Below are 27,074 nucleotides of genomic sequence, written 5' to 3'. Positions count from 1 at the left end.
CACCTACCTGTGAGGGGACTGGGGGGATCCTGTCCACCGGGCAGGAGGCGAAGACGGCTGGGCCGGGAGGTGGGGTGGCCCAGGTAGGCGCGCAGGGGAGGGCTGGGCGCTGTCCTGTCCACACCAAGCCTTGTGGCCCGGGAAGTGACAGTGCGGCTGGTGTGTGGGCCGTGGGCCTGGAGGACACGGTCCCTGAGCTCCAACCCTGTGCGTGTCTGAGGACAATGACCTCACCCATCGCCCCTGTCCCTTGGAGGAGTCACAAGGCCTGGAGGGGCTGCTTCCCATGAGGGGCTTCCAGAGAGAGCAGGAGGGGGCTTTGAGCTGGGCCCCGGACTGAAGAAGCGATTTTAATACAAGGAGGTGAGGGTGGGAAGAACATTCCAGCAGAGGTGCCAACAGGGGCAAGGCCTGGATGGCAGGCCATGTTTCCTTCCCTCTGCTCGGCTCGTGTGGACAAAGCTGACCTCGGTGCTGGCTATGGGGACGGGGCAGTAATGGCCTGGCCTCACGGTGCCTGTGGGTCACTGGGAGGGACCCTCCTGCCAGCGGGCTGGCTCCGGGCCTCTTCTCCTTCCCTGGGGCAGGGCAGACGGGCCCAGGGTGCTCCCCAGGAGGACAGGCGTGTTCCAAGGATGGGTCGCTCCCTCAGGAACCCAGGCGAGCGCAGGGCCCAGACAGATTTCGTGAGTCCACATTTATTAGGAAAAGCGTCACAATTAAGAGTCAAAATCATACTGTGAAACTCATTAAAACACAGATTCCAAATCACCTTAAATTATTCTGATTTCTGTGAGACGTGACGCCCGGGAGGAGCCCCTGTCCCATGCAGGGACCGTGACAGCCTCACGCAACTCCTCGCCCAGCAGCCGGCCAGGGGACACGACGGTTCTGTGCCTCTTTCCAGCTGATCGGACCTGGCGGGGAGCTGAGGCGGGGGCCGCACGCACGCGGGGCGGGGAGTGAGCGGGAGAAGCTGCCAGTCCAAAGTGGGGGACATTCCACCCCCAGGGGAGCACTCTGGGGACCGCGGTGGGCTGGTCCCTCCTGCCGGAAGCCGTGGCCCAGGCCTGGGGCCTGCTGAGCGGGGCTCCGGGGCCTCCGTCATGGGCATCCTTGAGTTGGCACGGGCCGGGCCTGCCCTGCCCTGCCTGCCTTCTCCAGCGGTCCTGGGTTCGAGTTTGAGGGTGTGGTACCCCCAGACCCTGTCCAGGCTGCCCCTCTGTCTCCTCTCAGGAAGCCCCCTAGGGCCTACCAGGGCGGGCCTGCACTCCCTGTGCTGTCTCTTGGCCGTACGTGGGACGGACCAAGTGCCTCGGGTGTCCAGCCTGCGCCCTGCCACCGTGTCCCAACTGCCACACGAGTGATGTGGGGTCCACGGTGTGGTCTCAGAGCCGAGAGGGGCCCCCGAACCCAGCCGAGTTCTAGTACCCGCCGGCTGGGGAGAGGTGGCCTCAGGGACCCTTTAAGAGCAGGCTCTCAGGGCAGCGTGGCTCACGGGGGGGGGGGGGGGGGGGGGGGGGGGGTCTGGGGCCTGCGAGGGAGGGGCCAGTGACCCAGGGGGCCCCTGCTGGGTGCGAGGTGGGCCCGGCCGCCCGGGGCTCCTCCGGGCCTTCCCTCGAGGGCCTGGGGCCCCGAGCCCCCATCAGGAGCCCTCCTCGGGGCCCCTGCGGGGCACAGTCAGCTGCTCGTAGGTGGGCAGGGCGTTGCCCGGCAGGAAGAGCTCAGGGTTGGTGGGGCCGCAGGGCTGCACCTGAGCCCCGCTCCCGCTGGGGGGGCGGCTCCCCGGGGGGCCGCCGTGGTGCAGGGACAGCAGCTGCTGAAGCATGTCGGTGATGAGCACCAGCCTCTGGTCCAGCTGCGCCACCTGTGGAGACGGGAGCAGAGGTGAGGCCGGCGGGGGCAGCCCAGGTGTGCACGTGGCCTCGGGGGCCCCCGGGGCTCCGAGAAGCCCGGGCGCGGGAGGTGCCTTCGTGCAAATGCGAGCTGCGCCCGGGCCCCGGTCGTGCCTGTGTGCGCGCGGAACGAGCACACGTGTGTCCGGGCCCCCCCTCCGTCCCCCGTGTGTCTGCACTTGTGCGAGAGGCCCCTCCCGCCCCTTCTCCCGAAAGTGGAGCCCTGGGAAGGGCTCGAGGGTCACGGGGTGGGGTCTGCCCTCTGCCTGACCCCTCTGCCCCCCTACCAACGGCACCACCGTCTTCCCGCTGAGCCAGAAAATCAGGACCCCGTGTGCACCGACCCCCCCCAGGGGTCAGGCCAGGGTCCCCGGCGCTCTCTCTGGCCACGTGGCCCGACACTCTGTTTCAATAGTCTGTCCTGCTCTGGGCACTGGGGCTGCCCCTGGTGGACAAGACAGGGCCACCCGGTGAAACGGGAAGCAAATGCGGGCGCGGCACGGCCCGGGGCCAGCGAGCGCTTCCCCGCCAGGGGCTGCTGGGTAGCCAGCCAGGAGTGCAGGCTCGGGGGCCAGCCTGGGGCGGCGCAGGGAGTCCCGGTGGGCCCTGGGTTGGGTCCTGCCCGCAGGGAGTAGGCCAGGCGGCGTGCCGAGCCGGTGAGCCGTGGGCCCGTGGGGTCCGGGTGTGGGCCAGGGTCTGGGGCCGCGGTGCCCTTGAGGGTGATTCCTTCCCGGTGCTCCATCAGAGAGGAAATCAGGCCTTCCTTCCGCCGCCTGGGGTACCGGGAGCACCGGAAGGACTGGGAGCAGTGGGGACGGGAGAGGAGGAGCGCAGTTCTACCTGAGGGCTCCGTCCTGGGCCGCCCCGGGGCCCACTTCCCCGGGACCAGGCAGAGCCGGGCGCTGGCTGGCCGGCCCCGGGGAAGATGGCTGCGGGGCGAAGTGGCCTTAAACCCCCGGGGGCTGGAGACCCAGGAGCTGGTCCCCAGGGCGGCCGGCTTCCGAGGTGGTGTGGCCGCCGGCCCCCCTCCTGCCCACCCCAGACCCGGAGCTGGGGGGGAGGGGAGGGGAGGGAGGGGACGGTCGAAACAAGATGCAGACGGGGTCCCTCCGGAGGGGCTGAAGGAGTCCCTTCACCTGAGACCCTGTACCAGGTAGGCCCAGATGGGGGCCAGAAGGAGGAACCCCCGTCCCAGCAGCAGCCCCCCTCCATCAGAAGGGCTGTGGGAGGGGCCCTGCCCCTTCCCCAGAGGCAAAACCCAGGTGACCCGTCTCCCAGCTCTGTGGGGCTGAGGCCGGTGCCTCCCTCAGATGGAGCTGGGTCTGAGACGTAACCTGTGTAAGGTCCCCGGACAGGGGCCTGATCCTCTCTTCTCCCGGATAAATCTGGTGCAGCAGCCCCGGCTGTAGAGGGAAGGGGAAGGGGAGTGGGCTTCTCTGGCTCAGCTGGGGTGGGGCCTGGGGCCGCTCCGCTCAGCCACCCCCTGAGCACCCCCCAGATGACCGTTCAACACCCTCGTTCTCTGTAGAGCCATTTGGAGGCCACTGACCGAGGCCCCAAGAAGAGGACTTGCTCACGGCCACCGGCCGGGACCCCCGCCTCTCCCATTTCACCCCTGCGGCCCCCACCCCTGGGCTTCTGTGCTGGGAAGACACGCCTGTCAGGCAGGGAGGGGTCAGGGCAGAAGCAGCCGGTCCTGGGAAGGGGTGAGAGCAGGGGTCTGGGCTGAGCTCAGAAGGCTGAGGGGACACTCACAGTGACCGGGACAGGAGGCGACGCGGCGGGGGGGCTTGCCCGCCGTCACAGCCAAACCCCACCTCCCTCCCTGGCCCGAGACTCCCGGGGCCCCTCAGTTCCACTACCTGCGGGCGCCCTGGGAGGCCCAGCGGAAGTCACCTGGGCTCCCCGAGGCCTGCACACCAGTGGCTTTGAACAAGGCACATCCGGGCGTGGCCCAGTGGCACTTAACTGGCCCCAGCTCGGGTCTCGATCGGTTTGGCATTAATTAAAGCACCAAGTACATTACAGAAGACGATCTGTGGTTTCATAAGCTTTCACCCTGCGGCACGTGCACATCTGTCGAAGCCCCCAGGTGTGCGTGTGGGTATGGAAGCCTTTACAGGGTGTTCTGGGGCAAAGAGGAAACAGAGGTGTGGCAGGGACGCGGGAGGGGCGGGGGAGGCCGGGCCTCTCCTGGCCGCCTGGGCACCGTCCTGCGGTCCGTGCTGGGGCCGGCAGGGGTGCGGTGAACGGTGGGGGGGTGGTGGGTGGGCCAAGCCTTCCAGAGCCGTCCCGGCCCCTTCCCCCGGAGCCGTGCCCCTCCTGGAGCTCAGTGGCTGGCCTTGGTGCCACTCCCTGCCCCCAGGGCTACCTTGCGCTCAGCTGCCGGCTCTGAGCACCCCAAGTCTGCCCTGTACTCCCCAGCCCCTAGGCCCTGCCCCTCAAGGCTGATGGAGTCCGACACTCTTGTGCTTGGGGGCAGGGCATCAGGGTGGTCCCGGGACTCATGCAGCAGCCCCTTGGCAGGGGCCTTACTCGCCTGGGCCGGTGGGCTCCGGAGAACCCGAGCTGGGGTGACGGGCGGGTAGCTCCTGTCTGGCCCTGGGCCTGACTCTGTCACTTCCCAGAGAGATGGTCCCTGAGGTGGCCTTGTCCTGCGCTCTGTCTTCTCCACTTGGGCACAGGTGACCTTGTCCCGCTTACACGGTGGAAGGTGACGCGATGAGCACTCAGAGGGCCGGGGTAGCTGCCATGGGCCACAGAGGTGCGTCCACCTGGCGGGTGCCCAGGGGAAGGCCGCCGCGCTCGGGCCCCGGAGCCGCTGGGGCAGATGGGTTTTGGGGATCTGGGACCTCATCCTTCCTTGCAATCTGATAGGGACTGAAAGACTAAGGCCGACAAAAGCGCCCTTGTTCCTGGTCTCAACTCAGCAGACGATGCACGCGGCCCTCGCAGGAGAAAAAAGCAGTTAGAGTAACAGCCAGCGAGAGGGCCCCGGGCGGCTGGTGATCAAACCCGAGGCGACAGGGTTCCTGTGTGATGTGGTTATGAATTTGTTTTCAAAAGAAAATCTTGAAAAAGAGTCTTTCAAGGGAAATTTTTGCAGAACCTGCCTGGCCTTGATCCCAGCCCCAGATCTGCTGATGGCCCTGGCCGCACTGGTGGGAGACAGCCAAGGGGTGGTGGGGGGGGGGGGGCGGACACCAAGGCCTGGGGCTCAAGGGAGAGAGCCCCCTGCTCTGGGAGGCAGTTCGCGGTGCCCTGGGGCCACGGGCGGTCAGGGTCTCAAGGTGGGGCAGGACCTGCTCTCGGGACATCTGAGAGCCGTCTGTAGGGTCCCGGGATGAAGGTCACTTGGGCCCTCCTGTTTGCAGACTGTCCAGGACCCGTGTGGGCTGCAGGGAGTTGGGGGTCCGAGGCTCAAGGCACGCAGGAGTCTGGGGCCCCAGCTGGCTCCACGCTGGCTCGCACGCCAGGGACACGCACGGGGACATGGCTGCCATGACTCAGCCTGTCTGCATAACCTCACCTTTCACCTGCCCTCCATCCGTCCTGCAGGCCCCCAGCTCTCCCCCTCCCATGTCACAGATACCAGGGAGGTGCGGGAGTGAAGGCCCAAGGAAGGTGGGGGCCCTGGGGCTGCCGCCGGCCGTCTTCTCCCCCACCCCCCCACCCCCCCCCCCGGCTGCAGACCTGAGACACCTGCACGGTCCCCGTTCTCCCGGCCCCACCACTGCCGAGCCCATTAGACGGCGAAGCGGCTGCGGTGCAGGTGCACCTCGAGTCCCTGGAGGCTTCCTGGAGGAAGGGGTGTGGCTGGCCCACAGCTGGGGGCAGGGCTAGGAGGGACTCGGGGTAGGGGTAGCTTCCCCCAGCTAGGAGGGAGCCCCGTGCTCGAAAGCTCAGGGCAGAAGCCCGCCTTGCCTGTCCAGGGCCCCAGGGCCCCAGCAGCACCCCAAAGTCTCACCCCAAAGTCTCCCGCCACCCCTTCCAAACACACAGAGATCATGCGAAGCCACCAACACAGGGTGGGACACGGGGTCTGAGGAGTGAATGCTGACCGGCCCGCCCTATGACACAGCCTGGCCACGCCGAGCGGGACCACGGGCCCTGCTGGACGCAGGAAGGACCGAGGGGGTGACACCCCACCTGGGGCCGTGGGGCCACCGAGCAGGTGGTCCCGTCCCCACTCCGGGACTTTTGGGGCCTCTATCCCCGTAGACTGCCATGCCTGTGCCCTGCTCCTGTGGGCGTGGCCCCTGGTCCTCGCTCAGAAAGCCGCTGCCTGGTCAGGGAGGGCGGCGGGGGTCACGGGGACCTATGACTTTTGCCCCCTGTGCCCTCCCGCACATGCCGGGCACCCGTGTCCACGCGGAGGTGTTGGCTCCATCTGGGGTCTGCCTGCCCAGAGCTCTCCCCACTGACTGTGCCAGCAGGAGGGCCCCCTGATGCGACAGCCGTGGTCCGCTGTCCTCTGGATCTGGAGCGCGCCAGGCTCGGGCGGGGGACACACACCGGCACGTGCACACTGCGAGCACACGGCGTCCTGCACTCCCATCTAGGCCTTTCCACCTCTCTGGGCCCGGCCCGTCCCTTCCGCGGTTTCCTCGCCTCAGGAGAAGGTTGCAAATCTCGGCGTCAGGCTCAGCATCGTGTCTGTCGGTGGAGCCGGGGAGAGCCCTGCCCCCTCCCCTCCCCTGCCACGGCCCAGCCCAGGCTAGGCCGCCATGCTCCCTGGCTGGGACGCTTGCAGTAGCCTGTCAGCCAGCTTTCCCCTGCAACGAGCTCCACCTCAGTCCCAGAAGCCGCGTCCCTGCTGTGGTCCCCTGGCACGTCCCCCTTGGCTTTCTGGCCTCCCCTCCTTCTTCCCTCTTTATTCACTCCACTCCAGACCTCTGGACCGGTCCGTAAACATGGTGGCCTGTGTCGGGGACGCTCCTGCTGTCGGCACCAGCCACTCCCACCCTTAGGTCTTACCAACATCACCGACCGAGCTCGCCGCCCTCCCGATCCCCCTGAGCAGCGCCTAACCTCTTTCCCCCGAGACGCCCAGTGTGGGTTTGTGTCACTCATCAGAATTAGGCTCCACGCGCCCGGGACCCCCGCCCTTCCTCGCCAGCGCTGGGGGGCTCCGGTGAACGCTGGCAGAATCAACGTAGCGGGTGCTACGGGGCCCAGCCCCCCGGGGACCCTCGGGCCAAGGGGAAGGGGGGAGGCGCGAGGTGTCCCTGCCCGGCGGGCGGCCCGGCCGGCCCCGAGCGCACATGTGGCCTGCGCTGGGCCCCCGACTCCTCGGGGCTCGGGAGCCCCCTCCCCCACGGCAAGCCGTTGACAACAGCACCCGTAAATCACCCTCTCGGGAGGGCCCGTGGGGCCGGGCCGTCTTACAGAGCCGGGTATGAGTGGGAATAGATCACAGCACTTCGTAACGTCCTAATTTATGGCAGGAGACGGTGTAATTGCGTTTATGGCTTTGTTTTAGTGCTTTCGCTCTTGGAGGAAGACCGACCGTGTTTCTAGCTGCTGGGGTTTACTGCCAGTCCCCGGGGCAGCCGCTCGGCTGGGCCTTTCCGCCCTGCGGCCAGCGGGCGTGCACCCAGCCGCCCCGGGGGGCGTGCAGGGTAGCCGCGGGAGGCTGGGAGGGGGGGGGGTGGCTGTGTGCATACAGGTGTGCCGCATAAGCGCGGGGTCCGGGTGCAAGGGGAGGGCCGGGCACCGGACAGGCCGCCTGGGTTCGGGTCCCAGCGGGGTGGGCTGGGGTGGGTCGCTGCCTGAGCCCGCTTCTCCGGGCGATGGCACAAGCCCCCTCGGCGGGAAGCTGCAGGGATTGAAAGGGTTCACGCTCGGGACCCCGGAACCAGGGCCCGGCACCCGCTGAACTCCGACGAAGGGTCCCGCTGCCTCGAGACCAGTGATTCCTGAGAGCGCATGTTCAGGCGTGCACGTGTGCTGTGCGGACTGAGGCTGAGCCAGGATTCCGGCGCAGGCCGGTCGGCGCGTGTGTGTGCACACGCGTGTGCACACACACCCACACCGGGCTTTACAGAGCATGGGAGACTGTGTCGGGGGATGCGTGGGCCGCTCGGGTGTGATTTTACACAGTTCGCCGCCCACCAAATCGTCCCCTGAGCTGCCGAGGGTGTGAGTGTGTCTAGCGGGACCTTGAGGCCCCTGGGCCTTTGCACGTGCCAAGGAGGTGAGTGCCGGTCCACAGCCGGCGGTGCTGCTGGGACAGCGCGACACAGGGGGTGAGCAGCAGGGGCCCCACTCGGCGGGGGGCTCTGCGAGGTGCCAGGTGTCTTCCAACAGGGACTCGTGGCCACCAACACACGTCGTGTCCTTCCGCCGTCTCCTGGGCCTTCTGCTTGGGTGAACACCGGCCCAGAGAGGCAGGAGACACGGCAGCCACTGCGTCTCGGCCCCAGCACCGGTGTCACGGGGGGCTCGATGGGTGGGCACTTTGCTAAGGTGAGTGTTTTGGAGTCTGCAGACCAGGGCCCCTGTCCCAGCCCCTGTCCCTTGCGTCGCCTGCTGTGCCATTCGCGCTGCAGGGCGGATGGAGGAGGCCGCGCACATGGAGGAGGCAGGTGGCCTGAGCCGGGTCTCGGCCGGGTCCTTGGCGTACTGTGACCGGACGGTGAGGGCCTGGTCAGTGCCACTCCCCAGGCCCCTTCGGGAGGCCTGCCTGGGCCTGGCTGGCCCTCGCTGAGCACGCCGCAGGAGCACGGGTCGCCTGCCTCTGAGAAAGTCCTCCCCGCCCACAGACACGTGCTTGCCTGGGGGCGGGAGAAGGGGGGACCCCCAGAACCGCCGGGCTCCGGGCCGTCCGCCGACGGGGGCCTCAGGATCATGGCGCACCCCTGCACGCCCAGCCCCAGGGCATCCCTCTGCACAGACACCCCCAACTCCAGGCCCCAGCTCCGTGCTCCCCGCAGGGACTCCAGGACCTCGCCTCCGCCGGCACACGGGTCTCACGGGGCCTCGGCCCAGCAGGTCCCAGAGGGCACTCGGGCTCCAGCCTGCCCCCAGCCCTGTCCTCCCAGCTCCGACATTCACACAGTACAGCACTCAGCACCTCTCACCCGCTGGGGCCCTGAATCCAACCCCTGGCCTCCCCTTCTCCGACACCCCAGCCTGGCCGGCCGCGTCGCTGGATGGGACTGTCATAGCCATTTGTCACCCATGGGCTGGGCCGTCTCCCTTTCGCCCTAGACAGCTGCCAGGCCGAGCTTCCCCCCGCGGACCTGCGCTACCGCCCCCCGTGGAATTCCCGGAGCGAGAGCGAATCTTCTGCAGCCCCCTCACCCAGTCCTCCCCGAGCCTCTTCTCTCAGACCCTGAGCACATACGCCCCTGTTGGTCCTGCCCCAGGGCCTTTGAACGTGCTATTCGCTCTGCCACCACGTCGTATAACCTCAGCTCCATGTCGAGAGCAGACTTCCCGACCTTTCCAGCCAGGAGCCTCCTGATCTCACTGCTCACAGTTCCATTTGCACCCCTCCCCGCCCCGCAAAGTGTCCTAGTGTGTTGGTTTACGTGCTCGTGGCCCCTTCCGCCAACCGAAGCCTCCTGAGGCCAGGCCTTCGACCACGCTGTCACTGTTGTATCCCCAGAGGGTCTCCCAGAGCCTGGCATGTAGTAGGTGCCAGGTAGATACACGTGGCATAAAGTTGGTGCCTCGCAAATACTGCTGGCTGAGCAAACGAGGCCCCCTGACATTCTCCGGGGGCCCCGGTGCCAGGCAGGAGGGACAGAGGTCCCCCAAACCCAGGGCTTGCTCTGTCTCTGGAGCAGGGGCCAGGAGCACTGCCGTCACTGCTCTCAGGCCTTGTCATCGTCATTGATTTACAAGGGCTCTTTGTATATTAAGGAAGCCTGTCCTTCGACACGTGCATCCCGACCGGTTTTCCCTAGTGTGCTATTTGCGTCGTGAATCAGTTTGTGGCAATCGTGAATATTACGTTTCGTCCTGCCGTACAAAAGTCTTATTTATCTGTTTGCTTTTTCACGCAGTGGGCGTTATCCCTCTTCCCCTTTCTGGCTTCTAGATTTCTGTGCACACCTGGGTGGCCCTTTCTTCCTGGTGCTTTTTTGGATGTGTACTTTACCCGCAAATCTTTGATTTGCATGGGACTTAGTTTGAACTAAGGTTTCAGTGCTGATCCTATCGATGCACCGAGCTTTACTGAGTGGCCTTCCTTTTCCCCTCTGCACGCGAAGACCTTTTTATATACGATGTTCGTTACGCCCCAACCTACCTTGCCATCTGTGCGAAGACCCTAATGATGGCGGCCTAACAACGCGCTTTGCTCTGGGTCATTCCTACACGGCAGGGCTGTTCTTTCTGGAGGTGGAGAACCTTGGTAGCTCCGTCCCCGGGCCCAGCAGAAGAGGCCTCGAGGGGAGCGGGGACCAGCTCACCGGGACAAGGCCAGTGCGCTCTGCCCTTGGCCCCCGCGGCCCGAGGGATGCGTTCTTCTGCTCCCACCCGGGGGAAGCCTGTCCTCTGTCCCACTGTGTGGTCCGAGCCCATCGCCCGCCCTGCCGGCCCCGGCCTCGGAGCCCCCTGTCTGGCCCCGCTCCCGCCCCCTCCCTCCTGGCCGTGAGGAACATCCTCCTGGGACCCCACGTGGCTCGTGCCCTCAGCTCGTCCACGTTCTGCCATCTCCTCCACGAAGCCTCCCTGGGTTCTGTCCTGCATGCAGAGAACTGCCCCCCCAGGCCCCGGCCCCCGTCTACCTTTCCTTTCCTCCAAAACTCATGCCCACACCACCGGCCTGTTTCTCATGGGTTTTACTTCCTGTAAAACCCCCCGCGGATGAAAAGCCCTGCAGAATCTGCGGGCGCTGTGCTGTTCGCGGACACAGTCCGTCCTCCCGGACACGCAGTCCCCTGCCCTCCCCCGCGCCTTCGTTGGGGACGACACATCCACGGCCCCAGCAAGCCCCACTGAGGCCTCCGCGACCGGCTTACAGCAACGCTTCAGGGAGGAGAAGGCTCCCGGCGCAGAGGGGGTCGGGGCAGAGTCAGGGGGACCCGGAAGGGGGGTCCGGGCGGTGGGCTGGGGGAGACCCCGGGCGGGGCTCGGGCCTCCCTGCCGGGCCGGCCAGCCCCCAGCGGGGCCTCCGGGGGGTCCCGGCAGCGGAGGCCAAGCAGGGGCCGCCGCCCGCCCTGCCCACGTCCGGCAGCCCTGGGCCGGGCCGACGGAGCCGCCCTGCTCGGGGGCCGGGCAAGCGGGAATGTAGGGCAGGCTGGAAACGGGGGCTGGAAGCGAGAGGCCGTGTTTATGTTGGCGGTGCAAACGCCCCACCTGCGTTTGATTCTCCCCCGCCTCCCCCCTGCGCTGCCCCTCTGACGAGCCTCAGAGTCCAGGAAGCCAGGGGGACGCCGGGCAGGACACTTTGTACCTGGAGCCAGCGGCGGGGCGGCGGGGGGGTGCCTCGGCCGAACCCCAGGCCAGCGGGAGGGTGATACCCCGCCCGGCGACGGCTGGCAGGTGGGCAGGGGCTGCCGGTGGCTCTGCTGGCTGTGTGCTTTCTGCCACCGGCTGCTTCCGGTCAGGCCTGGCCACCCCCACGGCCCCACCCGGGGGGGCCCTCGGCCGGGGCCTGGCGTACGGGACCCCTAAGCCCAGCAGCCTCCGGGCCACCTAGCGGTGCCCCCTCCAGGCTCGGCTCACCCTCCCTGCAGCTCTCCATGGCCAACAGACCTTGCCTCTGCCCTCACAGCCCGTCTTGGCCCTAAGCGCAGCCCACGGAGGTCTCCCTACTGCCCTCGGAATGGAGACACGGCCCCGCCTTGGCCACAGGGCCCCTCACGGTCTGGGCCCTGTGTCCCACCTCAGTCCCTGCCCCTTCACGCCCCAGGCTGGCCTCCTCCGGTTCCTTGGATGTGCCACAACCCTCCCTGCCTCAGGATCTTTGCACCAGCCGGTCCCACTTCCTGGAATAGTCCACCCCTCCGCAGAGCCCACGGATCCTTCTCCTTCTTCTGCCCCGGGCACCGCTGGCATTGTTTGCTTCCTCAACATCTGCCTCCCTGAAAGCAGGGACAGGCCATCCGTGACCCCTCACCGGCCGGCTGACTCTGGGCCCAACGGGGAGGGGACAGCTGCGTGGGGCAGCTGAAGGGGCCCGTCTGAGAATGGAGGTCCCCGGGTATGTGGTTGGGTCTCCTGGGGGGCAGGGTCTGGCTCCCCTGGACAGTCCCTCAGGCCCATGAAAGAAGGAGAAGGCCCCGGCGTGTCCCCCAGGTTCCCAGCACCTCACAGCTGCCTCTGACCAGTTCCCTGTCCCCCAGCTCCGGCCACACCCACGGCCCGGAGCGTTTTCTCTGCACCCCTCTCTCAGGCCGCGCTCCCTGGCCCCGCTCAGCCTGGGCCCACAGGCTGGGGCCCGTGCACCCAACCCCACCTGCCCGGCCCTGCCGGCCGAGCCCCCTCCCCAGTGCACGGCCCGGCCCGGCCCGGCCCGGCCAGGGGTTCTCGTGGTCTCGTCTTCCAGCCGGCCCGCTCGCAAGGTGCGCGTGGTCCAAGTGCTGCCCCCAAACGCCAAGACGTTTTAGAGAGATGTCCCCTTGGACCGGCCGCCTCACCCGGCTCCTGTCCCCTCCCAGGTCACCTGGCTTTTCCCCCTGCGGCTGTACTCGAAGGCACCGACGTCTGCACGTGGACAGACTCTCTCCGCGGCAGCTCTTAGCATAAATGGTAACGGGAGACGCTACAGCTCTCCACTGGCTTGTTTTTATTCCACACGGGTCTGGGGGTTGTCTTGTGGAAACATGTCCACGGAGCCTGCTCCTGGGGGCGGCCGCGCAGGGAGCCCGTTCGTGGGGCTCTGGGAGAGTCACGTGGCTGGTGGCGGGGAGGCTGAGGGCTCAGAGGACGACCCCCACCCCCCGCCTCCATCCCCCAGCTGTGCAGGCTCCGAGGGACTCAGGGGAGGGGGCTCTGCTCCGGGAAGTGGCCTTCTGGGGGCCGGGGCCAAGGCTGTGCTCTGCAGTGGCCCTTCCACGTGGCCCCTGCACCTGCCTTTCTGCTCCCACTGGCCCCTCCTTGGCCCGGGGCTCACAGTCAAGCCTTGAGGACGACCCTCCCCTCTTGCTAAAGGGTTCTTCCTCCTTTATTCTGGGGACTGGGCTGCCCCGCAGGTGGGGTGGGCCTCCTGTGACCCCGCCTCCGACATGCCCTCGACCCCAGAGACCACTGGCCCCCGACAGTGCACTTTGTGTCCTTCGGCCGTCTCTCACCTTCCCCACCCCCTTGCCACCAGGAAGGATCGCTTCTGCCCGACACCTGTCCCCCTGGCCGCTTGGCTAAGCCACACGCTGTGTCCCCCGCTCCCCGGCCGCTGCAGACCCGGGACAGTCCGCCCGCATCCGGCCCGGGGGTCCCCCAGAACGCTGCCGGCTTGCACCCTGCTGGCCCACTCACCTCCCACGGTCTGCCGCCTCCCCCAGAGCTCTGCGTGCCCTTCTCCGTCTGCACCTCGAGGACCCGGGGGAGAGGGGTCCTCTGCCCTGGCCTGTCCTCGGGCTGTCCAGCCGCTGTCCGAGGCCGCCCCACAGAGAACACCAGCCAGCTTAGCTCTCTCCCCTCTCCCCAGGTCACCGGCATGCCCCTCCCTCCACCAGCAGACTCCCCATCACGAACAAGCAAAACGAACGAAGCCCTCCCTTGACTTTGCCCCGTGGCCACAGCCCCCCCCCCCCCCCCCCCGTCTCTCCTGGGAGGTGCTGTCCCCTGTCCTCTGGGCCCAGGCCGGGCAGCACCTGCATCCAGCACCACGCACGGGCCTCCTGCCTGCTGGGCCGCCTCTGCAAGACGTCAAGGCGTCCGGGACTCAGTGAGTCCTCTCTGGGCCCGACGTCTCTCCCAGGCCGCTCCTGTCCGAGATCCCTGCTTAGGTAAGGGGTCAGGTCAGAAATCCCGGGGCCTCCCGGCTCCTTGCTCTCGGATCTCTCATGTGAACCAACCCCAGAGGCACCAGCATGGTCAAGGCTGGACACATTCGGGGCCCAGCAAATCGATCTCGAATCTGAGCCTCCCTCCTGCCCGCCATAGCCGTTGCCCTGGGCTGAGCCACCAGCAACCCACCGCATGCCACGGCCGCCTCTCACCTGTGGCCCCATAGCCACTCTTAGACCTCAGGAGAAGGGCTTAATATGAGGGCTCCCCGCGCCCTCAGCACCAAGGCCAGGGTCACCGTCGTGGCCCTGATGCCCATCACAATCCGGTCACGTCTTCCTTGCTGCCCCTGCTTGATCGGCTCTGTCTTATGGGCCTTCTGTGCAGGCTCAGTCCTGCCACGGGGCCTTTGCACCTGCTGCCTGTGAGGCAGGCTCTCCGCTCTGTGAGCTTCAGGCTGCCTCTGCCGTCCTTGAAGCATTTACACAAGTGCCCCTCTCAGGTACCACCCCATCCCGGCATGCCTGTGACCTATCCGCTGCCCTGTCCTCGGCCCCTATCACCGTTTTGCCGCCCTGTCTCCTTTTGTGTCTCTGTCCACTGCAGATGGTCAGCTCCTTGAGGGCGGGGCTCGTCGCAGCTGCTAGGCCAGGGCCGGGCGCATAGTAGGCGCTTCGTGAAGACTCGTGCAGAAGGGGGCCACCAGAGGCCGGAACTGTTCAGGTCGGCTCCAGGGAGGGCGACCAGCAGAGGGGCTGAGGGGCTCGGCCCGCGTGTGTGCTCACGCACGCGTGCCTGCATGGGTGCACACACACGAGCTTCCGCCAGAGCCGTGCCGAGGGCCGCACCGGCTGCGGGTGAAAGCTGGGAGCTGGCACCTGCAGGACTCAGGGGTGGCGGCCGGGACGGGGGTGCGGGAGGGCTAAGGTACAGACCGGCCCCCCGCGGTCCCCGGGGGCCCTGCCTGCTCTCGAGGTGCCGGGGTGTCGGGTCTCACTGCCTCTCCCGCCTTGGTCCTGGCCCGGAGACAGCAGCCCCATGACTCAGCAGCCCGGCGCAGGCTGCAGCTGTGGCTGAACGAGACGGGCAGGCAGCCCCCGGCCCCCCGGCCCCCCGGCCCCCGGGCCCCCGGGCCCCCCGGCCCCCGGGCTGGGACCCAGCCCGCGGCTGCTCCCCCACCCCCACTTCCTGCTCAAGCTCCTAGGACAGGATTCCCTGAATTCGCCGCCCCCTGAGGCTGGAACCAGGTTGCAGGCTGGGCCCGAGCGCTCTGGGCTGGGGTCCCAGATGGGGGCCGGGGTGGCCGGGCCTGGAATCTGGCATCCCGCCCCTTTCCTGGCACCTGCAAGAGCCTGTGGGGAGGGAGGTGTGGGACGTGCCCCACGGCAGGGCCGGAGCCCCCTTCCGGAACCTGCCTTCCTAGGGAAGTCGCAGGGGTTTCCTCCCCTGTGGGCTCAAGCCCAGTGTCCTGCCTGGAATGTGAGGCCTTGCTGGGAGCTTGGGGTGTGCCTTCCCCACGTCGTGGAAGTGACAACGCCCTCCCAAGGCTGCTCCCTCCTGGCTCGTGAGGCCCAGGGCCCTGAGCCAGAAGCCCCCTCAGCCTGTCCTTCCTCTGCCCGACACTGTCTGCCTCTTACACAGCCCTCGGGATGGGGAGCTCAGTATCTCATGGGTAAGCCCGGCATGCTCGCTCTGTCTGGGTGTTGGGGCAGATCCCTCCACGAAGCACGAACCCAAGCCCCGGCAGAACGGGCAGAGGGGCCTCCGGGAGGCTGGGGCTGGGGCGGGAGCACACAGGCAGTTCGCCGAGGCCTCCCACAGCGACTTCTGGTCCTCCGGCCATCAGAACAGCGAGGGGCCCTCCAGACTCGCCTGTCCTCTCCGCCCCCCTAACCGCCCCCTCCCTGGCACCTCGGTGCTGCACCCGGCACCCTGCCCCGTGCCTTGCCCGCGCTCTGCCCACTGCCCCCCTCCAAGTCCCTCACCCTTCACGGCTCAGCTTGGGGTGGTTCCCACCTCGCCGGGTCTGGGCGCCTCCCCGGGACCCACCTCCCGGGGACGTGTGGCCCCGGGGAGGCCTGTGCTCTCACCTGGCCACAGCCAGGCACAGCAGGTGCTCGGTGTCATGTGTGGGGGCGGACCCGAGCCTCTGTCCCCCCGCCGCCCCGGCCCGGGTGCCCAGGCCCTGGCCACGCTCCCCGTGGCTAAACAGGGTGTTGCTGCGACCCCTCCCCCCACCCCCCCCCCACCCCCCACCGAGACCGACTCTCTGGGAAGCGGGTGAGGAGGTGGGGGAGCAGGGTGGGCGGGCAGGAAGTTGCCGGGGCTCCAGGCCAGGCCCCGAGTGCTCCAGCCCCATCTGGACAGAATTGGCCGGTCCCGCGCCCTCTCTGCTCCCAGCACCCCTCCTTCCCAGGCAGGCGGACGTTCCCGGCCCTCCCCTCCGTCCCCGTTCCCTGGCCCACCTTCCCTACTGTTGCCTGAGGTCCCTCCCTGGGGCCCCTGCCCTTGGGGTTCTCGCTGGCTCCCCCGTTCTGCTGGCTGGGTGTGGCTGACCGCCTGGTCAACAGCCCGACCCCACCTGGCCTTCGGTCACCTCTCCTGGCTTTTGTCGTGGCCTCTGTTAGCCACGCGTGGGAGGGGCGCTCTGAGAGGCGGTGGAGGGGTGGGTCTGCCCGTCCGGGGCCTGGGCCAGTCTCTCGACCCCCTGCCCTGCAGTCTCGTCCCGGTCACGGGGGCACGTGGTGGTCAAGTCATTTACAGTCACTGACGGAGGGCAGGGGCCCAGGGCAGACCCAGAATGTCCTGGCCGTGCCCGGGGGCCCATCCTGTGGCACGGGTGACCCACGGATCAAGGTGGTCTTTACACAGGTGCCGGGAGAGGGCACAAATCCCCAGAGTTCCAGGCTCCTGTTTGGGGCGGTGTCCTGGGAGGGGAGCCCGGGGGGCAGGTGGGGGGCCTGGCTCTCAGGCTCTGCCTCCCCCCTCCTCCCCCAGCCTGGACGGACACCGGGAGGGCTGCGGCGAAGGTGGGGCCCCCCAGGCCAAGAGAGACCATCTCTGGACACAGGGGCCTCCCCTAGTCGAGTTCCCCGGGGTTCCGGGGTCCCACCCTACCCGGGGCGGGCACTGCAAGGCACTGGCCCCGGTTCCGTCACTCTTGGGCCTCGATCCACTGGCTTCTCCGGAAGCCCACGGGCCGCCCGCCATTTGGGGAAGGGAGGAGGGGCCGGGGCCGGTGGCAGGCCCTCCACATGCCACCTGCCCGCGGCGGGGAAGGGAGGCCTGTGCTACCCCAGGGCGTCCACCCACCCTGGGCAGAGGAGTCTGCATGGGGGCCTGGTCAAAACGGAAAAGAAAGGGACTTTTCCGCATCCTCACGGCCCCCTGGCCGGGCCACCCATGGCCCCTGTGAAAGTGACAGAGCCACTTTTGTCCCCCTGCACTCTTGTCCCCACCTCAGTCCAGTCTCCACACCAAAGCTGTGACCTCAGGAAGCCCGGCTCTGACCCCGAAGTGTGTGGCCACAGGGCCGGGGCACTGGTGGGGAGAGATTCGGGGTGTCCTCGGGAGGCCGGAGCGGAGTGGCGGGGGTTCCCAGGAAAGCCCACAATGCTCGGAAGGTGAGTGGAAGGGTGGGGGAGGCGTCCACCCAGGAGGGGGGTGGGGGGCTGGCTGGGGGCCCGTCTGGCCTAGGCTGACCTGGGAGCTGATGAGAAATTCAGGCCCCAGCCTGCGGCTCCCAGCCCGCCCTTCCTGCTCCTGAGGCCGGAAGGAAGAGCTCTTGGGGACACTGGGGCTGGGTGGGGGGGACCCACACTGGCCAGACCGGGTATGGTCTGCAGGCCTCTGGGAGGACGTGGGTGGCCCACTGTCACAGCCTGCAGGTTCCCCATTCGTGCCCAGATCCAGGGGCCTTGGAGACCATCCTTTGGTACCACTTGGGTCACATCTCAGCAGAAGCCCCCGTGCCTCTGTCAGCCTGAGTTAAAGGCGGGGAGGGCGTCCCCACTAGTGAGCCCTTCTCTCTCATTGCTGTCCCCTCCCACCGAGCCCCAGCCCCCGGCTCCCGTCCAGGGACCTGTCAGCTCCAAGTCTGCACATGTAGCTTGAAGTGCCTGCCTCTTTACCTGCTCTCCTGCTCTTCTCAGACCTGGCAACACACCCTCCCCTTCCCCCTCTGAGCCCCTGCCCTCTGCTGACCAAGCCCTCTTCCTCCTCCTTCCCCTCCTCCCCAGGAGGAGATCGTCAGATCTTCCAGTCTCCCCCACCATCGCTCCCTGCCTCCGTTAGGGAGTTTTCTCACCGTCAGCAAGCGAGGCCACTTGAAGAGCTCCCGAGGGTGCTATATCCCCCATCCCTAATTCGGCCCCAGACGCAGCCCTTCAGCCTTCTCCGCTGTCTCGTCACTTGACCTTGGTATTTCTAAATCAATGCTTATATTACGATTCCTTGCTTTTGCAGTTTTAGATGTTATCTAGCAACTGCCTAACATGGAAGACGAGAGATCACGATTTCATTTTCACAACCCCTGCTCCTACCACTCCCCCACCTCTCAGTAGAGTTATATTGCAATTCCAGGCTAAGTAAGTATTTACTGTTCGTGTTTTATGTAAAAATTACGCAACTTTATATGCCTACATAAATGAGGTTTTTACTTGCGTCATGCGGTCTTCTATGATTACGACTTTTTGTTTTGCCTGGGGTTAAGAGTTGCCTTCATGTTTTGTTTAACATTTTAAAAAAGATTTTAAGTAATCTCTACATCCAACGTGAGATTCAGACCTACAACCCCAAGATCAAAGTTGCGTGCTCTACTGACTGAGCCACACAGGTGCCCCTGTTTTGTTGAATTTTTAATGCATCTGTCACTAATTCATTCTGAAACTTTCTGCCAGAATTGTAAAGCTTCTATTCATTCAGCTGAGAACACTAGCAATCTATCAGCTTCATAATGTTTTTTTCCTGGAAGTTTCTTCCTGGAGTCCTTGAAAGACTGGTTGTTCTCCAGGCCTGCTGAACAACTGTAATATCTAGAACTTCTTTCCCTCTCATGTTGGGAATTTCCTTAGCCAGTTGGTCTATCTTTAATTATCTATCTATCTATCTATCTATCTATCTATCTATCTATCTATCATCTATTTTTTGGTGTTGGATTCTCCTGGTTCTTGGAGCCTATGCCTTTCTTTTTTGGTTTTCTCTTCATTTTGCTGGAGCATATCCTCAAGTGACTTTCTGAGAAAAGGCACGTGGTAGGTAAAACTTTTGACTGTGAGTGTCTGAAAATGTCTTTAATCTACTTTCATACCTGAGACTTTGAGTGTAGAATTCTAGATTGGAAATATTTTTGCCCTCAGAAGTTTAAAGGCATTTCTGCATTATGTGCTAGTTTTCCGCATTGCTGTTGAAAAGTCTGATGACACTGTGATTCACTACACTGTGTATGTGACCCACGTCTTCTCTCTGGAAACCTAGGACGTCCACTTTATTGCCGGTGTCAATGAAATCACAACCTGGGGCCCTGATGAGGACACTTGGGGAATTAAGGAGGAAAGAGTAGAAGTCTTACTTCTTAGCATAGAAGTGTTCACTGAGTCCCGCTTGTCTTTATCGCGATGGCTCACTCTCCACCCCAGCTGCTCCTGGTGTCCCCATATTCAGAACCTCTCAGAGCCAGCTTCTCCAGGGGCTAAGCCTCCTGTCTCTGGCTGGACTGGGGGACAGGCAGTACCCGGCTTCACGGGCTGGGAGCATGTATGGCCGGGGAAGTGTCTGCTGCTCGGACCATCTCCAGTAAACATCCTGTCTTCAGTCCCCTCCGGCAGTTTGGAGGCTCCCTGGGGCACCTGACCACGAGCCGGCCCTGGGTTCTGGGCTGGGAGCCTGTCCACTCTCGGTGGCTCTTACTCCTGCAGGGCATAGTGCCAACACTCCGGGTCTCCAGAGGTCCTTCTGCCTCCCCATCTCTACACTTTTGTCTCTCTTTTCTTCCCTTCTGATCACGTAAGCCCTGTTGATTTATATTTTAGAACACTTAAATGTCTTTACTGTCGTTTTAATGGGGTTTGGAGGGAGTAGAAATAAACACACGTGTTAATTTGCTGCATTTAACCAGAGGGTGTATAGTGACTTCTCAGCCGTCTTCATCTGGCTTGTGGTCCCTGGCACCCACTGCTCTGGTTACCAGTGGCCTCCCAGTGGCCAACTCACCCTGTCTTCTGCCCTGACTTCTCAGAGTTTTCCTCTGGGGGAGGGCGGGTCCCCCCACTGAAGCCCTCCAGCTCCCGGGACCCCACTCCCCTGGGTTCTCTCTTCCAAGCGCCCCCCCCCCGGGACCCCCTTTCTCTGCTGGCCATCGCCTGGTGGCTGCCTCACTTTGCCCCTGTCTCCGGCCTCCCCGCGTCCACACGCTGGTGGTTCCTGGTTCCTCAGGGCCAACCACGCCGTGGAGCCCCAGCCCTGGCCTCGCCACTTTGGTGTCTCGGGGGCATCCCGAATCGATACGTCCTGTCCTCCTTGTTCTCTTCATCCTAGGAGGTGGCGGTGCCACACAGCCGTCTGCTCCGCTGCCGTGTCCCCTCCCCTTTCCTCACTGGCAACGTCCGGTTCCCACCTGAGTTCCATCTGGGCTCCAGACACATGTAGGATTTGTCCTGGACAGAGATGTCAAGCGGTCCCCACGGCCGTTCTCTCTCTCTCCCTCTCTCTCTCCCTCTCTCACTTTCTCGCTCTTTCTCTCTTTACTAACAGAACCAGGAATTAAAGGGGTTGTGTGCCCGCCTGGAGTAGAGGTTTGGTTTCTCAGGGGCCCTTGTAGCGACTTGGGGCGTATGTTACATTCTGGTCAGTGGACGTAAGAGAAGCTCATACAGGTGGCCTCTGTGCAGGGTCTTGTCCCTCCTTCCTGCTGCTGGAATGCAGATGTGATGGCGACTGTGGGAGCAGCCACTGGGGGCCATGAGGCGGAAGATGTGTGTTCTGGACCAGGAAGCAGGCAGAGAGCAGAGTCCTGGGGCTTCCTGTGGTGCGACCCCGGGGGTGGCAGCATACTCTCTGGATTAGGTTACCACTGGTGTTGTCTTAGCGACAGCCGGGATCAGTCCCCTGCCCTGAACCCGGTCGGTCCCCTCTGGTGTCCCCGCCCCATTCAGCACAGAGCTCAGCAGCATGTAAGCCAGCGCAGGTCCCCTCCAGTCTTACAGCTTCGAACCGTCCTGCGACTTCCCATCAAAGTCCGAACTCCTTACGGGGGCGCTGCCGGACCCCGATCCGTGCTGCCAGCGCGCCGCCCTCCCCCGTCCACTGGCCTGGGTGCCACCGTCCCCCGAGCGAGCCAGGCTCTCACCCCAGGACCTCAGGACTGATGTCCCTGGCCCCCGAGTAAAGGTTGGTTGAATGACGTAGGGAACAGTTGAGCAAGTGACATAGTGCAGCCTCTGCTCTCAGAAAGCGCAGGAAGCTTCCAGGGCTCTGGATGGGGTCAGAGCCTGGCCGTCAGCACCACGAGGTGCCGTCGGGGCCAAGGGTGGCTGTGGCAGCCCTGCCTCGCTCCTGGATGCCTGTGCGGCTCACGGGTCCCTCATCTCGTGTCTGCCACAAGCACCCCACTGCTCACTCGCTGTGCGCCCCTCTTCCTCCCCCGGTCCTCGCTGCTCCGCAACCTTGCGCCTACCGGGGCGCCTGCGGGCTCCTTGCCCGTTTCTCCCTGGACCGAGCTTCCCGAGACGCGGTTTTGTGCAGCACCCCCAGCACCTGGCACCGTGCCTGGCACGCGGGAGGTGCCCGACTCATGGGTCGGTGGACCCGGGGTGGATACAGTTGCCCTGCACCCCTCTCCGTTCTCCCGGGGACCCGCTGGTGGCGGGCCGGGCGGGCCGGGCGGCCCCCCCACCCCCCCCCCCCCGCCATCTGCACCCTGTGGGCACCTGGCCGCAGATCGTGGGAGCAGAGGCAGGAAGGGCTCAGAGGCCAGGCCTGGCTCAGCCTCCAACACGGCCGTCCTCCGGAGTTTCCGTGACTGTCTGTGCGTAACCGCACGGTGGTTTCCATCCACGTTGCCAAGTGGCAGCCGCCGGGCCTGGCCACGGGTTCTGATCCCCAGCAAGCCTGCTCTCCGTCAGGCGGCCCTGGGAAGCTGGGGAGCACCGGGGGCCCGAAGGGTTAAGCCGCCCTCCACCACCCCGGTCTCGAAGGCCGGGCCCTCTTTCCTTCCAAGTCACAGCTGACGTGAAATGGAGCCTTAAAATGCAGCTGACACGGAAAACAATAGCGCTCCCTCGGAGAGGTTCTGCTGTGGGCTGGATGGCCCCCCGCCCCCCAATAATTACTCAAGACATTGGCATGAGCCAGGCCTGGTTAGGTAACAGGCTGCTTGCTCTGGAGACTTATAACTCACAGACAGTACACATGATCTCCGCAGACAACAAAATCGTTTCCAGGATGGCGGGGAGGGCGAGGCCTCAGGGAGAGGGTATGGGGGCAGGAGGAGCCCAGACCGGGCCCGGTGGGGGTGGGCCCGAGGGAGGGCCTCCAGGAGGCCCCAGGGATGCAGCCTGGGAACTTGGGAGCTGGGGAAGCTTCTGTGGGGAAGGCACCGCCCTGACCCTCGCCGCTCTGACCCCCCGCCCGCACCCCAGTCCCTGAGGCGTGAGGCCACCCCGGTCCGGTCCTCTACCGAGCAAAGCGCGGGGGACGCTCATTCATGCTGAAGTGTGAAGGTCCAACTGTGTTGGGAGAATTCCCTCCTTCTCTGCAGAAGATCGTTAATGGTCCGTCTACTGTCCGCGGCCCCCATGCACATTACTCCCTCAAGGGCAGGTCCACATACTTTCCCCCGGGTTCCCAGCGCCTAGTACATAGCAGACATTCAGAAAATATTTGTCGAAGACGACATCTAACCCGAAGAAGGAAGGGCCAATGGCATAACTTCAGGCACATGGGGAGGGGCCTCCTGGCAGCAAGTGCCAAAGGGACTCTGGCAAGCGGATGCCCGTGGACGCTCCTGCTGCCCTCAGTGCCTCTTTCGGACACCTGGGCCTCCGGAGTGCTCCCGCAGGAAATGCCCGTTTCCCTGGAAGGATGCTGGGCCGCGGCGGGCGGAGGACTCAGAACGTGTGGGCTGGGAAGGCCCTGCCTCGGCCTCCCCTCCCCGCCGTCCAGGTCTGCCCAGCAGCCCGGGCTCAGGCCCACGCCTGGGGACCCATGTCCGGGGCTGCGGGCGGAGGGAGGCTCCTGCGCGGGCCTGGCCTCGGACGCGGCTTGGGGGAGCAGTGCCTCCCGCCCTCTCCGGACCCGTGTTCCCCTGCGACCGGCTCTGGGCCCTAGGACACCCCTCCCCAGGTCCCTCTGACCTCCGCTCGGGCCCAGGCTGGGGTCCGGCCCGCCACCCCTCCTGCACTGTCCCCGTGCGGAAGCCAACGTGTGGACGCGGCACGGGCCCACGGCTCCCCTCGCCGGGCCCCTCTGCCGGGCAGAGCCGGCCTCTGTGGACTCCGGCTGTCCCCGCCCCGAGCGCCTGCCACCTCGCTCCGACACTCAGGCCCCAAGAATTTAGGGGGCGCCTACGATGCAGCAGCAGTGGGGGGGCCTGGTCACCCCGGTGATGTGATTTACGTCCCCGACCAGCGCAGTGTCCAGCGAGGTCAGAGTGGAGTCAGACCAAATGCGGATCCCGCGGCTCTGTGTGGCCGGGGCCCGGCTTGCTCTCCTCCCCTGCAGTCCCCTTGCAATCCCCTGGCTGGTGACCTCGTCCAGAAGGGTGACAGCCTTCTTCAGGTACCAGCCCTACGCTCGCCCCTCTCCAGCATCTGCTTTCAGCTTGGACCTCTCTGGGCCTCACACGCTGACTGCCGCAGGCAGGTGCCCCCAGGCAGCAGCTGAGGGACGTCACGTCCTCCTCTCTCAGGCCGTGGCCCTGCCTGGGAATCACAGCCTCCTCCTCTCTCGGGCTGTGTGGCCAACCGGAGCCTGGTGGGGGGCGGGGGGTGCCTTTCCTGCTGACGGCCCTGCCCCACCCCCGGACCCAACCCCTCCCCAGGAATGTGTTTGCCATGAGGTTTCTTCATTTAATTGACTTTAGACACGTTTCCTTGTCGGGGAGTGAGGACTGAGCTCTCACACCATTTATGATTCTCGAGCCTCTGATTTTCCGGTACAGCTTCACCATTATTTTGATTCAGTCCACAGCGGTCTGTGCCCAAGGCTTAGTCCCCTTAGAGCCAAAAGGTCCGTGGTTCCCCACCCTGTGTTCTGGTAAAACCTTTATCAGCGTGACCCTCAGCTGTCAGATGCCCCGAGGCCCCAGGTCACCTTCTGAGCCCACCCCACTCATTCTCCTGGGAGGCCTCCCCAGCTGCCGCTGTCCCCTGTTCGCACCCAGGCTGGGGCCACCCCACCTTCTCCCTGCCCACCTCTGGGGCCTCCTCTGTCCTGGTTTCTCCCACATTTTTCTGGGGCACACTCTCCATAAATTCATTATTTTTAAAAAATGTGTATTTATTCTTGAGACAGAGAGAGACAGAGCATGAGCAGAGGAGGGGCAGAGAGCGAGGGAGACACAGAATCGGAAGCAGGCTCCAGGCTCTGAGCTGTCAGCACAGAGCCCGACGCGGGGCCTGAACCCGTGAACCACGAGATCATGACCTGAGCCGAAGTCGGCCGCTTAACCGACTGAGACACCTAAGTGCCTCCATTCTCCGTCACTTTCTGAAACAAGGTGCAGGAAGTAAATTTTATGAACTCTCGGGGTCTGAAAACGCCTTCATGGGATGCTCGCCCTTAATGGATACTTTGGCTGGGTATAGAATGGGATTTTCCTTCACAAGTTTGAAAGCGTTTCTGTAAGTCTCTGCTGAAGACCAGCCTGCAGTTTGGTAGGCCGCCCACCCGCTGGTTCTTTAAGAGGATTTCCGGGAGTTCCAGGGTGGAAGGGGGTGAGCACACCACAGCTCCCCCCAGGTTCTAGGTGTGTTCCTCCTCCCATTCACATTTCCCCCCTCGGCCGTCTCCCACCCCTTCCTGGAAGGTCTGGGGGTTGGGTGGTAGGCAGCCTTGGATTGAGTTGCCGTGCTTCCTGGCTATTCCCACATCTCTGTCTTTATTTCACTTTCTGGGACATTTAATTCAACCATTTACCAAGCTTTTAAATATTTTCATTAATTTTTTTAAAGTTTATTTACTTGAGGGAGGGAGAGCAAGAGAGCAAGCAGGGGAGGGGCAGAGAGAGAGGGAGAGAGAGGGAATCCCAAGCAGGCTCCACAAGTCAGCGCAGAGCCCAACATAGGGCTCAGCCACACGAACCGTGAGATCGTGACCTGAGCTAAAGCCAAGAGTCAGATGCTTAATGGACTGAGCTACTCCGGTGCCCTCATTTGCCAGGTTTTTAAAAAGTCCAACAGCATCTTTTACATTTCCAAGAGCTCTTTCTGGTTTCTATCTGTTTCTCTTTCATAGCATCCTGTTCTGGATTCATGATTACATTATCTTCGGGTATTTCAGAGAGATCTCATAAATGCAGATGTGTTTCATATAGCTTCACTGCCTTACGTCCTTTGGGGTGCCCTGCCGTCCTCACTCTGAGTGGCCCCCCCAGGGTGTAGCCCCATCTGGCGCCTCATCTCCCTCACCCCACTCTCTCCTTTGGCCTGTGCTCAGCCCTCTGCTTCCACTCAGATCCACAAGTCAGGCTTGTTGCCTCTGCCTCGGGGCCTTTGCACATGCCACCCCTGTCTGCATCCCCCTGTGTAGTCTCATTTCTGCACATGCTTTGTGTTTAGATCACAGGGTGCTTCTGAGACAGGTTATGTGCCCCACCCCCAGCCCTCTTTACAGAACTCAGCGTGGTTCTAAAGACATGGCCGTCCCCACCCTCCCCCACCTCCTGGAGGACAATGCTCACGGAGGCAGGGTCTGTTCCACCTTGTCTACTGCTCATGTCAGCGTCCTATTGCTGCTGTGATGAGTCACCACACGCTTCGGGGGCACACACTGGCTATCTTGCAGCTCTGGAGGCCAGGAGCTCACGGGGCCAAAGCCAAGGGGTCACCGGAGCTGTCCAGGGGCAAACCTGTTTCCTGTCTTTTCCAGTTTCTAGAGGTGCCGCTTCCTTGGCTCCCAGCCCCGTCCTCTGCCTTCACAGCCAGCAGCCTGTCATCTTATTTCCTCTCGGACCTTTGCCTCCGTCATCACACCCCCTCCTGTGACCTGACTCTGACCTGTGTCCCTCTCGTAAGGACCCCTGTGATGCCTCTGGGCCCACCTGGATAAGCCCAGGTAATTCCCAGCTCGAGATCCCTTCCTCGGTTGCATCTGCAAAGTCTCTTTGCCATTCGAGGTGCCAGGGAGGACAGGGACATCCTGGGGGCCGTCATGTGACCACAGTGGTCATATGCACTCACAGAGAAAGGACACGGTGCCAGTGTAAGGTAACAGATCTCCTGGAGGGGACACCTCCAGGACCAGCCAGGTAAGTGGGGGGAGAGATTAAGGTAAACAAGAAGGCGGCACCAGGGGGACATTGAGAGGAGGGGGTCAGGGCCCACCTCAAAGCCCCAGAAGCCCTGTGAAGAGGCTAGAACTAACAGGAAGGGCAGTGGACACGGTTGGTGGCCATGGGGCTCAGCATGATCCTGCCCTCACAGGGCTCTTCTGCTGGCCACTCCTCCTGGGTGTCCTGAGGTTCTCCACCTGTCCTTTCCTCTGGCCCGGCTCTGATGACCTCCCATCCCCTCTGAGCCAGCCTGGCCAGCCCCACAGGGGTGAGCTCACACCCGAGGAGGGCAAGCCGAATCAGGCTTCAGATTAGAGCTGATGTCCTCGGGGAGGCTGAGAGACTGGGCATCTGTGGCCGGAACAGAATCAAAGCCCCGGCAGTGGAGGTGGCCGCGGAGCAGGGGGAGGACCCCAAGGCTGAGGTTCCAGAGGGAGACAGGGTGAGGGGCAGAGCTGGTGGGGAGCAGGGCGCGTTGTACAGATCTGCGGGAGGGCACACGTGTGCCCAGAGTGCGGAGCAGGAAAGACCAAACAGAACCAACACGTCCAGGAACCCGCGACACCGTTGGCGACTTCAGCACGTCGTCAGAGGCTGACGTATCACAGTGGGAAAAACCAACCAACAGAATAAGGGTGTAGAGGAACCAAACAGCTCCGCTAACAAGTTCAAGTCGATCGGCAGAACAGCCTTGGCTGCCTCCACACGTGCACAGAAAGGTCACAGAGGCAACCTCCTCAGACCCCAAAGGAAAAGGCCACGCATTCTCAAAAGGCCGTGCCCTGAAG

General features: G+C 64.3%; 1 protein-coding gene across 4 annotated transcripts in view; it reads right to left on the bottom strand.

Annotated features, from left to right (window-relative positions):
- Window positions 1-682: 682 nt before the first annotated feature.
- KCNQ1 (potassium voltage-gated channel subfamily Q member 1) overlaps window positions 683-27,074 on the bottom strand; it is a 318,704-nt gene continuing 292,312 nt past the window's right edge. The window contains exons 16-17 of one of the 4 annotated variants that reach the window (XM_053202762.1): window positions 3,230-3,298; window positions 683-1,867 (exon numbers count right to left, since the gene is read on the bottom strand). In XM_053202762.1, the coding sequence (XP_053058737.1) occupies window positions 1,646-1,867; window positions 3,230-3,298 (291 nt within the window). In that variant the 3' untranslated portion in view covers window positions 683-1,645. The remainder of the gene's footprint in view (window positions 1,868-3,229; window positions 3,299-27,074) is intronic. The other 3 variants (XR_008290216.1, XM_053202763.1, XM_053202764.1) reach the window with 3 other exon arrangements.

Source organism: Acinonyx jubatus, chromosome D1, assembly GCF_027475565.1.
Source record: "Acinonyx jubatus isolate Ajub_Pintada_27869175 chromosome D1, VMU_Ajub_asm_v1.0, whole genome shotgun sequence".
Taxonomy (NCBI): domain Eukaryota; kingdom Metazoa; phylum Chordata; class Mammalia; order Carnivora; family Felidae; genus Acinonyx; species Acinonyx jubatus.
This window is presented reverse-complemented; position numbering and strand designations above follow the sequence as displayed.